General features: G+C 41.2%; 1 protein-coding gene across 24 annotated transcripts in view; it reads left to right on the forward strand.

The window, feature by feature from the left end:
• The first annotated feature begins 6,842 nt into the window (after positions 1-6,842).
• LRRFIP2 (LRR binding FLII interacting protein 2) overlaps positions 6,843-12,578 on the forward strand; it is a 65,854-nt gene continuing 60,118 nt past the window's right edge. For 23 of the 24 annotated variants that reach the window (XM_053259851.1, XM_053259859.1, XM_053259863.1 and 20 more), the window contains exons 1-2: positions 6,843-6,985; positions 8,426-8,574. In XM_053259851.1, the coding sequence (XP_053115826.1) occupies positions 8,485-8,574 (90 nt within the window). In that variant the 5' untranslated portion in view covers positions 6,843-6,985; positions 8,426-8,484. The other variant, XM_053259852.1, reaches the window with a different exon arrangement.

Consider the following 12,578-nt stretch of genomic DNA (forward strand, 5'->3'; position numbering starts at 1 on the left):
AAAGAGAAATAATAAATAAATAAGATGCATCCCTGTCCTCAAAGGGCTCACAATCTGAAAAGAAACACAAGACAGACACCGGCAACAGTCACTGGAGGTACTGTGCTCGGGGTGGAGAGGGTCAGTTATTCTCCCCCTGCTAAATAAAAAGAATCACCATGTTAAAAGGTGCCTCTTTGCCAAGTTAGCAGGGGTTAACTTGATATGAGATTTCACAGTGAAATAACCTTCCCGTGAAATTGCATGAAGAAAGCTGATGAGTAGCTTGCCCTTTCCCTTTGGTCCAGAGGGGAATGATGGTGTTGAGAAGCAGGTGCTGCCTCCTAGTAATTGTTTGCTGCCCAGCAATCTCTCTTGCTCGCTCTCTTTCTGGCAACTAAGCAGGCAACAGTGCTGAGGAGGTCAGGGCAGGGACACACTGAGAAACGGTAACCCACTGAGAGCGTCTTCCCCAAGAGCCCTCCAAAACCTGGACAGAGCAAGAAGGAACAATTTTTTTAACCTGTGAAACTCTCTGCTGTGTTATTGGTACAACATGTGCATGTTATTAATGCAAGATATTACAGAAGAGGAGTTAAATGTACATTTAAACTAGAACCAGTTTAAGCCTCATGTATGAAAATGAAACTTTTTTTCACATGATCCCTGGAAAAGGTACTTGAGCTTCTCTTCCAGTTTGTGCCTTGTGTAATCATAGTTAATATTGGACAGAATCACTATACAGAAATTTTGACCCATGCAGATTTTACATTCATATTACACAATATATTAAGATGATATTTGTGAAAGTTTGATGTACATATTAATTTATTATATTATATTATATCATATATCATATCATATTATATTATATATCAACCAGTGTGTTCCCATACACTGAAATTACCTGTAATAAAATTCCTTATGTGGCCAGTAGTACACACTCATATGGTTCCAGGAGGCTTCTGAATCCTGACCCTGTGGGTGACAGAGATTCACAAACTCCTCCTCACCTCTGGTGATGTCTACAGCACTTCATAGAAGCCAAAAGCACTTGTCCCTGGTACTTGGGTGCATTTTGTGCCTATGGCAACCACCAGTGTCCACCTCCTTTGCTCAAGGAGTTATGCATTTGTGCCATTTCCTGTGGTGGGGAAGGTTTTCTTGCTGTCACTGGTGATACACTGAGTGTGCAGCAATAGCTGAGCAAAAAGTGAAAAATAAATTAAAATTTAAAAGCTGCTGTTACTGCCTCACACTTCTTAGAAGTTTGAAGTTGATTCCAACACAGTTGTCAGCACAAAGTGAGGACTTTACTGTAGCCATCAGTGACTGTAGGGCAAAGAAGGGGGCTTCTTTTTCTTCATCTGGAAGAAGCTGGCCTCTGGTGAGAAAATAAGCCACAATAATTGGTGGTTTAGGAGGAAAATAGGCAGGCAGAAGCTTCTGCAGAAGGAGATGGGGTGGTGTTGGTTATCCACCTCCCTGAGGTTGGTAGGCAGGGAAAGGACTACTGTGCCCCTGATATGGAGGAAGTGAGAGGGTGGCCAAACAGGAAACTCCCTGACAAAGCATATTGTCAGAAGGCAGGATGGATTATGTGGACTAAGGAGGATAGGTGTCGTTGGTGTATAGTGGTGTGGAAGCTGGTAAATGTTTAGTTGTCCCTGGCAACAGAGGAACCAGGAGGAGCTCCCACATGGCCTGTATGGCAGTTGACCAAATTTCTTGGTGTCTACTTAAGATCATATTAATGGTAGGGTTGCCAGTTTCAGATCCTCAGAAGGCTGCTGTTATGTCTTAAGCTACAGGCCCAAGTGTACTTGCTTGTAGGAAAACTCCATTAAGTCAACAGAGATAACTTCAGGGTATGTATGTATGTATGTATGTATTATTATTATTATTATTATTATTATTATTATTATTATTATTATTATTATTACAGAACCATCATTATATAGAGTGACTCACAGTTTCATAGCCAAATAAGTAGACCGATCCCTGCACCCAATGAGCTTACAGTCTAAACATGTTTAGGATTGTGAATGGGTGAAAAACAATCCCACTCCTTTGTGCAGCAGAAAGGATTGTGCAGCAAAAAGAAAATTGTACAGCAGAAAGAATTCCAGCTGTAGCTTTCTGGCAGGAAAAACCACACCTGATGAAATATTTCCCTTTTATGCAGCACTTGCCGTCATAATAATATTTATTCAGAAGTAAGTCCTATTAATGTGAATGGAAATAATTTCTGGTTAAGTGTGCTGAAGATAGCATCATAACAGGAAGCCTATAGGAACTGGAATGCAGCCTTGTCAGCCCTAATTAATGCATATTAGTTAGCCCTTTACACATTGTTCAAATACCCTGTGAGGGCGTATATTGAAGCAGGTTAGCTACCCTTCAACAGTGTTTAATTCTCAGGGAAAAGAAGTGGGATTGTTCTTCACCCATTCAGTGAATGCTTTTTTTGTTCTTCATAGCCATAAGTCATTAGGCAGAAAATGTTGCTGTAAATAAGATACAAATAAATGCTTGCTTATACAAAGAAAAACAACCAGTAGATTTTACATACTGCAAGGATTCAGTAATACATTATGTTAGATTAAATGGGAGTGAATATCTGCTTCTCAGTGAGCAGGGAACTAGGGGCAGTTTACTCCAGATTAATGAGATGTAGAAAGGCTGTCCATGGATGGATTTTAGTTCCCCCGTTAATGCACCAGGGAAAGGACACTACATCATGATGCTGTGCATCGTTGAAGCATCATTGGCCGGCTGCGGAGAAAGAAAAGTAGTGTGTTGCTTCCAACTGTTCTGTTGCTTCCGACTGAGGGCAGGTTTTTGAAGAAGGACTGCCCGCCACATTGCTGCAAGGTAAATCTTTCAATCTCCCAATACATCAGATTAAACTGATGCTCCCTGCACTATTGGATCAGATCATTTCGATTAAGGCTTCCCCATTTGCAACGTCAAGTCAATGCAGCTGATGGGGATCAGAACTGGATCATTTCCAAACATTTTGGTGATGCAGGGCCCTACTATTTAATACAAGATTATTATATCACACAAAATACTATAAATAAAATATACTTACAGATATGACTCCTGCAGTTAAATACAGAATAGGCTATAGCTATGGTCTTGTGGTGGGTTATCAAAAAAAGAAGTCTGACTATTTTAACTGTGAAAATGGTCAGTAAGCTGAAGCCTGGAAACTGATTCTGACTGTTACTGTTACCACGTATTTTGGAGTGATGATAAAAATATAAAGAATGTAAGTAATGTGGTTCATTACTTACTGTCTTTGCTTCCAATGAGCTGGATTTTTCTACACATGGGTTATTTAAAAATGTTTTGTAGCCCTTTTTATAGTAACAGAATAACGGTCCATTTTTATGGTGTACTTAGTTCCCATCCCTCCTTGTTTATTTTTTAAACAAACTTGCTAATTAGATAAAATTAATGCATTAAGTACCCTTTTTAAAGCAAAGTTGTGCTGTCAAGTTGGTGTCGACTCTTGGTGACCCCAGAGCCATGAGGTTGTCTTTGGTAGAACACAGGAGGGGTTTACCATTGCCTCCTCCTGCGCAGTATGAGATGATGCCTTTCAGCATCTTCCTATATTGCTGCTGCTTGATATAGGTGTTTCCCATAGTCTGGGAAACATAGCAGTGGGGATTAAAACCAGCAACCTCTTGCTCCTTAGGCAAGTTACTTTCCTGCTGTGTTATTAGGTGGCTGCATCCTCTTCAGGATACTTTATGTATATTTAGTGTAACTTACTTATTTCTCTTTATTATCCAAGATTTAATTTTTTGTTGAAAATTAAGACTGTATTTTTGTTAGACATTTCAGACATCCTGGCCAATAATATGGCAAAATCACAGGTTAAATATGCATGAATTATTGCTCTTCAGACATTTCTCTACAAAATGACAGCAACTGGGATCAGTATTCAACATTTTTCATTTTAACCTCTTATCCTTGTTTTCATGGAATTGCCCCGCAGTTAAAAGGCAGAAGGGCTGAGGAAGACCTCTGCTGGAGGCACTACTGGTCAGGGTAGAGCAGGGACAGGCTTAGGTAGCTTGGAAGCTAGCTACTGATAGCTCCTGGGCTTATCTGAGGCAGCTCTTCAAGCTTTGGGGTTTGCTTCTCCCTCCCTTTCTTCCAGCCAATGCCAGTACTGCTGCAGATCTGACTGGCTGCATGGCCACCATTCCATTTTAATCTCTTTCTTCCAAGTGATCAGGGTTGCTTTTACTTTCTCTCCCAGTTTATCCTCCCACGAAGCATACCTTCTTGTTCTCATGTCCTGCAACAAAATTTTCTGGGAACTGAGGGGAGTTGATGTTAAAATCCCTTATTCTGTCATTGTGAATGTTTGTCTATGCTGCTGCCCTGTGATGACTTCTTCCTCCTGAAGCTGCCATTTCCCCCCTCTCAAGCTGACTTTGTGCCCCCAAGCCACAATTTGGTGCTGGTAGCTCATAAGGCTCTAGCACAAAAAAGAAGGAGAAGGAGAAGAAGGAGAGCCCCCCCCCCGGAAGCTATATGTTTTCCCATCCCTGTGGACAATACTGGGTTACATGGTCCAATGGTGTTACTAATTATAAAGCAGCTTTGTATGTTTATATATCAGGATACCATAAAGATTAGTTGTTATAAGAAGGACATATGAGTGACACTGCTCTTCGTCCCTACACCTGCAGCAGATTCTAGATATTACCATATTTACCTAAATCAAACACGATTCTGAATTTAAGACGACCTCCTTAAAAACTAGAGGTTAACTACAGGTCATACCTGCATTTACTCGAAAGGAACAGGACTAAATTTAAGACAACTTTCCGATTTATTATAAAACTTGGATGGCGGTGGGACTAGTCTTGGATTCATCTAAATACAGTAGCTCTCTGGTTTTGGTGGAAACCAAGTGATTGTTCACTGCTGACTGATAGCACAGTATTAATTATCCCTGCTGCTACATGGGAATTTGCCAATGCAGATCAGTAAAGGGCATACTATGTTGCCATACAGCTGAATGTAACATTATTTCAGTGGTCGCTCCTTGATAGGGGGAGCATTGCAATGGAAAAGCTGTTGAATTAACATTACATGCATGTTAACCTAATTGGCCCTAAATTACTAAGTGAGATATTAAACAGACAGCACTTTATTTCTGTCCAGGTGGATTTTAAAGACCGTGTGTGCCTTATAAAAAACACACACACGTTAAAGTATGTCTTGTATATTTATAGTACATTCTTATTCAGCATACTCCAGTGCATTGCATATACTTGATACCCATTCTATTGGCACGGACCCAAGTATCAGAGCAGGTGGTATGAGATGAGGTTGAGTGATATGTTGTACAGTCTCTATCTTGGCCTGTAAATGACTAGAGGATCCCCACACATCTAACATGTTTGTAGGCTAAATAAAGAATAATTCCAAACTGAGATGAAGGGATTTTGATTTTTGTGAAAACTTGTAGACTATGGAGAGAATAGGAAACAAAAGAATGCAAAAGGATTTAGTTTAAAGAAAATTCAAGTATTTTATTTAAATTCACTGTATTACAAATTTAAGTGTGCTTAGGACTTGCACTAAAATATTACAGGTAAGCGACATATATAAAACATACTAATACAAGACACTGAAGTGTAACTTTTTAAAACATATGGAGCAGCATATTTGCACTAAGTGCCCTTATTGCTGTTTCTAGTTTTAAAAGGTTTGGAAGGTGCACATTGTTGGAAGAGAAAATGTGTTAATTTGGCTAAGTACAAAAGCCAGCTGCCTTTATCATGCTGCATAAGCATATGAATTATTATTTCAGAGATGTCAAACCTAAGGCTGAAATACACATATCTTTTTGCTGATGGTAGAGTAAATGCTGTTTGGCATCTAGGAATGGGTGCCCTGTGTTTTCTCATACACTCCGGGAGTGTATTATAGAATAAAAATGGTTTAGCTGCGAGACCACTGTATTGGCAACCTTACCATGGCAATATGGAAAATGTCATAAATGGTCATGTGCTTTTAATGTGCCGTTCAATTCTAAGTTTGTTTACTCAGAAATAAGACCCATTGTATTCAGTGGGACTTGCTTCCAGGTATATGTGTAGGATTGCAGCTTTTGTTTTCAAGATGCATTGCATGCTAGAAATGTAAACTTCATCAGGCGTGCAGTGGGACAAAAGATTCTCAGTCTGACTCAGCAATAACTGTTCTGTACCCCCAACTTAGCAAATGTATACAGTTGGCCTCTCTATGGAAGCACAGAGAGAAACACAGTTGCAAGTGTTCTCTTGGCATGTTTATTGTGCTGTCTTTACATCCCACCCACCTATCCTGTTGCACAGGGAGTAGATTCTAGCCTCCACAGCATTCAGGGGAGTGCAGCAACAAACAAAAACCCAGTCATCTCAATTCTGGCAAGTCTAATAATGCCAGCAATAGTAATAACACACAATCTCCATATGAAACTTTCTATGCCTGCCTGCCTGCTTCTCTCCATTCCAGTATGTACTGAAACGTGTTCTGCTTCTAATTATAAAGCAAACATTACTGTAGAAACTGGAATAGAGTACTCGACAGCTTTAGGCTGTCAAAGAACGTTTTAAAGCTACCGCCCCCCGCCCCTCCCCGGTTCTTCCGCGTTCTGCCACCTTGGGGCTACGCCGGACCCACTCCCCTCCTCTTCTTCTGCTCGTCAATGGTCAAGTGCTATTCACCGCTGACTGACAGTCTCGGCAGCGAGAGAGTCGCAGCCGCTGAACGTTGCCGGTATCTTCGTGGCTGCCGGGCCTGTCAGTCACACTGAGGGCGGGGATGGGCTGAGCCTCAACACTGAGGCAGCCAATCACGAGGAGAAGAGGCGGGAGGTTGGTTGCCTGTTGCTCCACCCACCTCTCCCTCCTTCCTCCTGGAGAGAGAGGACTCGTCTCTCTTGCTACGGAAGCTGAGACGAGTCCTCCGGTCCGGAGTCAGCTGCCTGCCAGTAAGTCGGGGAGCGGGGACGGGGAGAGAGAGACACAGAGTCAGTCAGGGCTCGGAGAGTGAACTGTCGCCTGGGCGTAGGCACGGCGCCGCCTGTCCGTTCTTGCCGGCTGAGCTGGCCAGAGAAGTGGGATGTGTTTGCCGCCGTGGCTGCTGGAGCCGGGCACGTCCATTACTAGGGCATGGCCTCGTTGGGCCCCGGCCCTGCCCGGGTGCCTAGAAGCGACTTTTACTCCAAGGGCTGCCTTTAGTATGGCTTGCAGTCTGACTAGCTGTGACTTCAGGATGTTTACTCAGACGTCCCGCCAAGTTCAACGGGCTTTGTGTTAGGAGTGCAGCCTGGATTTGGCTCTCAGATGAATGCAGTGGGTGGCTCAGGCTGCCCTCTGTGCATGGAAATGCAAATAGGCAGCCTCACTGCTGGTGCAGGGCGGGTGGGGGGTGATAAGAGAAAAGCTCTTAAGTAGAGCAGCGCACTCATGGAGGGGAGTGAAGGATGTGATGGGGGAGAGCTCAGGGTCCTTTGTGTGACACATGTTGGAATTATTGGTTTCAGAGTTGAAACTAGTTCTAGTAAGTATGCAAGACGTTGTTTTACTTTCCTGTGCCTACCTTTCTGATGTTGCTGTTTTTTAGAGAACTTTCAGGATGATTGTAGTTTTGGAGTGTTTTCGTGCCTTGTTTAATTTCTGCTACAATTTAATTCCAAACTATAATATTTATTGTGACCATTACAGAGAAAACGGGGGACAGTCTCCTCTGATTACTCAAGCACATGAAGGAGTGGCCATTTCCTTTACATTTTTGGCTCTTGAATGAGAGTGGTTTTCCACACGGAGAATTTCTGTGTTGTTGCCATCTGACTGTGTTGTTATCTTTTGAATTTGACAAAAATGTTAGGTGGAATTGCTAACATAAACCCGGTCTTAGGCACGCTTGCTTGAAGTAAATATCATTGAAATCAGTTGGATTTAGGAGAATGTAAAAGTTACAGTTTAAGGATTAGATTTAGACATGGTTAAAAAGGAGAGGGGAGAAAACACATTTAATGAATGATTAGTGAGATAAAATCAAGAATATATTTATGGGGTTGTATAATTGGGAGGGGGAAGAAGTGCCACTAGATTGCAGGTGACTCACCATCTATAGTGAGCACTCACTAGTGAAGGAAAAAACAACTGCTCTAGATGTATGTCCTTCATTTTCTGTTCATTTTAGAGAGCTAATTAATACAAAATGAATGCAACTATTCAATTCATAAAACAAAGTCAGTTTCTTGTAATGAAGATAAGATTATGAAACCTGGTGTTAACACATCAGTTCATTCCTCCATCTCCATTTACTAATAAGCTAAATAAACTAATTGTTGGCAAGTATGTTAAAGTTATAGAAATATGTATATTTTTAAAAAATAAGCCTGATAACCTTGTAACTTTTTCAGATCTGTGTGCTTGGATTTAACGTTGTCTTCCAAGAAAATTACGGAAAAGATATTTAAACATGGGGACTCCGGGGTCGGGAAGGAAAAGAACTCCAGTGAAAGACAGATTTTCTGCAGAAGATGAAGCTCTGAGTCATATTGCCAGAGAGGTTGGTACCTTTGTAATTCTTAGTTAAAATAGCTATCATGATCTACAAACTGAAATACTGCTGCAAAAACACTTAAAAAAAAAAAGCAGTATAGATGGTTACGAATATTTGACAAATGATTCGAACTAAAAATGTTTTACTTTCATCTGATATAAAACTCATATTATGGTATGTTTATTGAGCTCTTCAAGGTAATACTGTGTTTAATTGTTGTGGTTCTTAAAATTTTAAAACAAATTGAAACACTGCAAAAGGTTATGCTAAAATTCAAAAGGTTTGAAGAATCTTTGCTAACCTTTCTTCAAGTTGTCATCACTTGCTATGTTTTGCTGCTGGCCATTTCTGAGGAGGTGCTAGTGAGTATGGAGGAAATTATCAAATGAGATCTGGTTATCTTGTTTGGAAGAGTATTTGGTGTGAGAGAGGACTAATTACTGTTACCGTTAGAGTAATTTGTTGTGAGCTGTCTTGAAGAATCTTATAGGTGGAACAGTGGGATATAAAGGTTTCAGATAAATTACAGCTTAGGTGTTTGTGCCAGAACAATAGTAACCATTCACATTGTTGCAACAGTTCTGTGGAAAGCCCCAATGCAGCATAACTGTAAATGTGGCTGTTTGGCTATGACACAATATAGCCACTGTCATAGCCTATTTATTAATAAGACTATAGCGTGGCATCTTAAGGTCTGGCAGTTACTATGTCCAGAAAGTGTTGGTGCAGAGTTGTAAGGGTGACAAAAAGTGTTGTAAGAAGAGGCAAGTGAAACAAAGCAAGTAAAATATTGCCTGACTGCTATCAAACTGAAGGAAATAAACTGTGGATTCCCCCATTGTAGCAGTTGCAGAGTTATTCTTGTGTTGATCAAGTGACCAGTGTCTACATTTTTCAGTTGCTCCCTTAACTACTCTGTGCATTCAGCCACCTAATCTGCATTGTGTAGGCCTAACTTCACTTCTGGGTGAAGACTAAATTTGAATGCTCCTTCACAATTAAAAAACAAACCATTCCTTGGGTATGTTTTTAAGCTGTTGGCTACAGCTGGGGAGGTGGTTGCTAAAAGATGTTTTGGCATGGATGGAATGGGATGGATAATGAAGTATTAGAAGGAGGAGCATTCTAGAACCACCTACCTGTTGGGTGGAGCCTCAGAAAACTAATCACACCTAGACATGAATTCTGCCCCCACCCCAATCTGAAGCTGCTTTTCTAGCCGTCACCATTGGCAGTTTGGGGTGTATTACTGAAGAAGAAGCATTCCAATATCTTTAAGCAAACTTCCACCTTCTTGCTGGGCAGAGCTCTAAGAAACACAGTCGTCACCACATTTGGGCCTGACCTCCTCCCCCTGCCCCCCTCATGGATTTTTATATTTATAATCCCAATTTTGACTTTTTGGCCTATTTTATTTCCCCAAACGTTAAAAAAAAAAGATTTAGGGGATAAAATGCTATAAGCTGCTCTGAGCCCATTAGTGGGAGATAAATAAATATATTTTATGGCACGGCAGCATCTAGGCAATATTTAACTTTTCTACTTAGCTAACAGTGTGATGAAGTTGGGGTGCTGTTTTGGAATGTCTTTCCTCTTTGCCTTCCTTTTGTTTGTGTTTGCCTCTAGACTTCTAATTTGTCTTCCATTGTGTCTCCAGCATTTAGCCTTTGTATAATATCTGTGATTCAGTATCACTGTGATTTCAGTACTCCTGTTTTCTCTAATTTGCTTCCAGTGCTGACAAAAATAAGGTATCTCCATTGAAGGGTACATGTTCTTTGTGGAGGCACGCTCTAGGGACCAACTTGAGGGGCAAAGCTAGGCATAGCATTGGCAGTATATAGCACTAGCCATGGCTTTTGAGCCAAAAACTATGAAGTGTGGATCTGTTGTTTAGCAAGATGGAAGGCCTTGTTCTTGCATACCTACTCACATTCCCATTTGTCCTGAGGAAGATAGTCAAAAAATGAAGTCAGTTTCACCCTGATGGTGTGACATACAAGCCTGGTAGTTAGCACCGAAAAGCTGAGGGGTGGCTGTTGAATAAAATTTGCATCCTATAGAATTAAGTTTGCATCCCTCTCAAGTAGGAGCAGACAGGGGCTTTTGCCTGTTGTGGGGTTGTGCTGCTTCATCAATTAGAGTTGGACACCTGATGGTGGATGAAACAGACTTGTTGCTGGATATGGGGCAATAAGATGATGGTTCATCCCAGGAGCTTTTCACAGCCTTGAGAAGTGCTGGGAAAATAGAGCTGTGCCTGGAGTGTGAGATGCTGTTTGACCACCTGAAAGATGGGGTCCGTAACAAAGGAAACAAGTTGTTGAACTTTGAGTCCATTGGTTGTGGCCATTTGGGTGAGTTGTTGGGTATAGAGGCCAAGGTCATCCTTAGACAAAGCTGTTCTATTGTTGCCCAGCAATTCAGGGGGATGGGCCTGAGGCAGTATTGTAAGTCAGGAATGGAGAAATATTGGACTCTTGAGTTGGAAGTATCTGGAGGCTCAGAGCTGATGTCAAAGCTGGTATGTCTAGGAAGAAGCTGAGAATCAGGAGGCTGTGGAAGTTGAAGATACAGCTGTTTGTGTCAAAATGGGAGATGGGAGAAGCATAAAAGCTGTTGTTGGGGCTGGTATAAGATTTGTTGTGTTAGGATCTATAGTGGTGGCTGGAGGATTTGTTATGGTATCCAGCGGAGGAGTGGGGCAAACCATGGCAGAAAGAGGAGGCCTACAATAATACAGTCAGATGGTAGTGGTGATGGTATAAGTTGTGAGGTTTGTCCCAGTATGGCTGATGGAAAGGAGAGTGGTCACTGTGACAATAGTGTTGAGACGATGAATAGAATTCAGAGAAGCCTAATGGTCTTGGGATGGAGAATAGTAATTGTGATAGGAATAATCCCAGTTGTCATAGTCCATTTCTTGGGAGTGACAAAAAGAATAACAAGGACTGTGCTAGTTGGCCCACTAAACTGGAAAAGAGCATTGTTGGAGTCTATAAGGGAGCTGATCCTGGTGGAGATCTTAAGGCACATTTCAAGGATCAGGCACATGGAAAGCATTCTCAGTACTGAAATATTTGATTGTGGAGGGAATCAAATATGCTTAATGTGATTTAAATGTTATTCTGAAATAAACTCAAAGCTTTTGATGAAAAGAATTATTGGAAAACTTAAAAAAAGCCCAATAAAATATATGTACTCTCTCACACTTCCTAGGAATAATCAATTAACAACATTAACTACAACTCTGAAATTGCTAAATTAGCCTAATATTGTATTAGCATCAATTCATTGTTGTTAATTATTTTTATTATACAATTGCACATGCAGCACAGCGAGTTACAGACCATCCCTATGCTGACGCTTGAGTGGGAGAAGGAGCAACTTGAATCAATCTCCATTTTCTTGTGAAGCCACTATGCATTGCCAAAATATGTCCTTGAAATGATCCTCAGGGACATATGTTGGTGGCTCACAGTGGGCTTCAGAGCGAAGGGAAGACCAACACAAATCACCCCATCTCCTGCTCAAGCATCAACACTGGGGTAGTCTGGAACCCCCACTGCTGCTCTTACACAGTGTTAGTCTGGATGTCAGCCAATGAATTTTTAGAAATGGAAAATATTTCCACAGAAAAAATAAAGGATTGGTAATTTTTCATTCTGGCAAAGTTTCTGTGGAAAATGTTGTATTTCACATCTCCGTTCAAAACAAGTAATATTGTAAGAGATAAATTTATGTCCCATTTTTGGGGAAATTATTGAAACCAAAGAGTTGCAGTTCTGTTTCTAATAGCTTATCTCAGATACAATCACTTTTTGCTTAAAGGTAAAGTGTGCTGTCAAGTCGCTTTTGACTCCTGGTGGCCACAGAGCCCTGTGGTTTTCTTAGGTAAAATACGGGTGTGTGTGTGTTTACCATTGCCACCTCCTGCACAGTATGAGGTGATGCCTTTCAGCATCTTCCTATATTGCTGCTGCCCGATATATTACCAGCAGGGATTCGAA

The sequence above is a fragment of the Hemicordylus capensis genome, chromosome 6, assembly GCF_027244095.1.
Source record: "Hemicordylus capensis ecotype Gifberg chromosome 6, rHemCap1.1.pri, whole genome shotgun sequence".
In the NCBI taxonomy this organism is placed as follows: Eukaryota; Metazoa; Chordata; class Lepidosauria; order Squamata; family Cordylidae; genus Hemicordylus; species Hemicordylus capensis.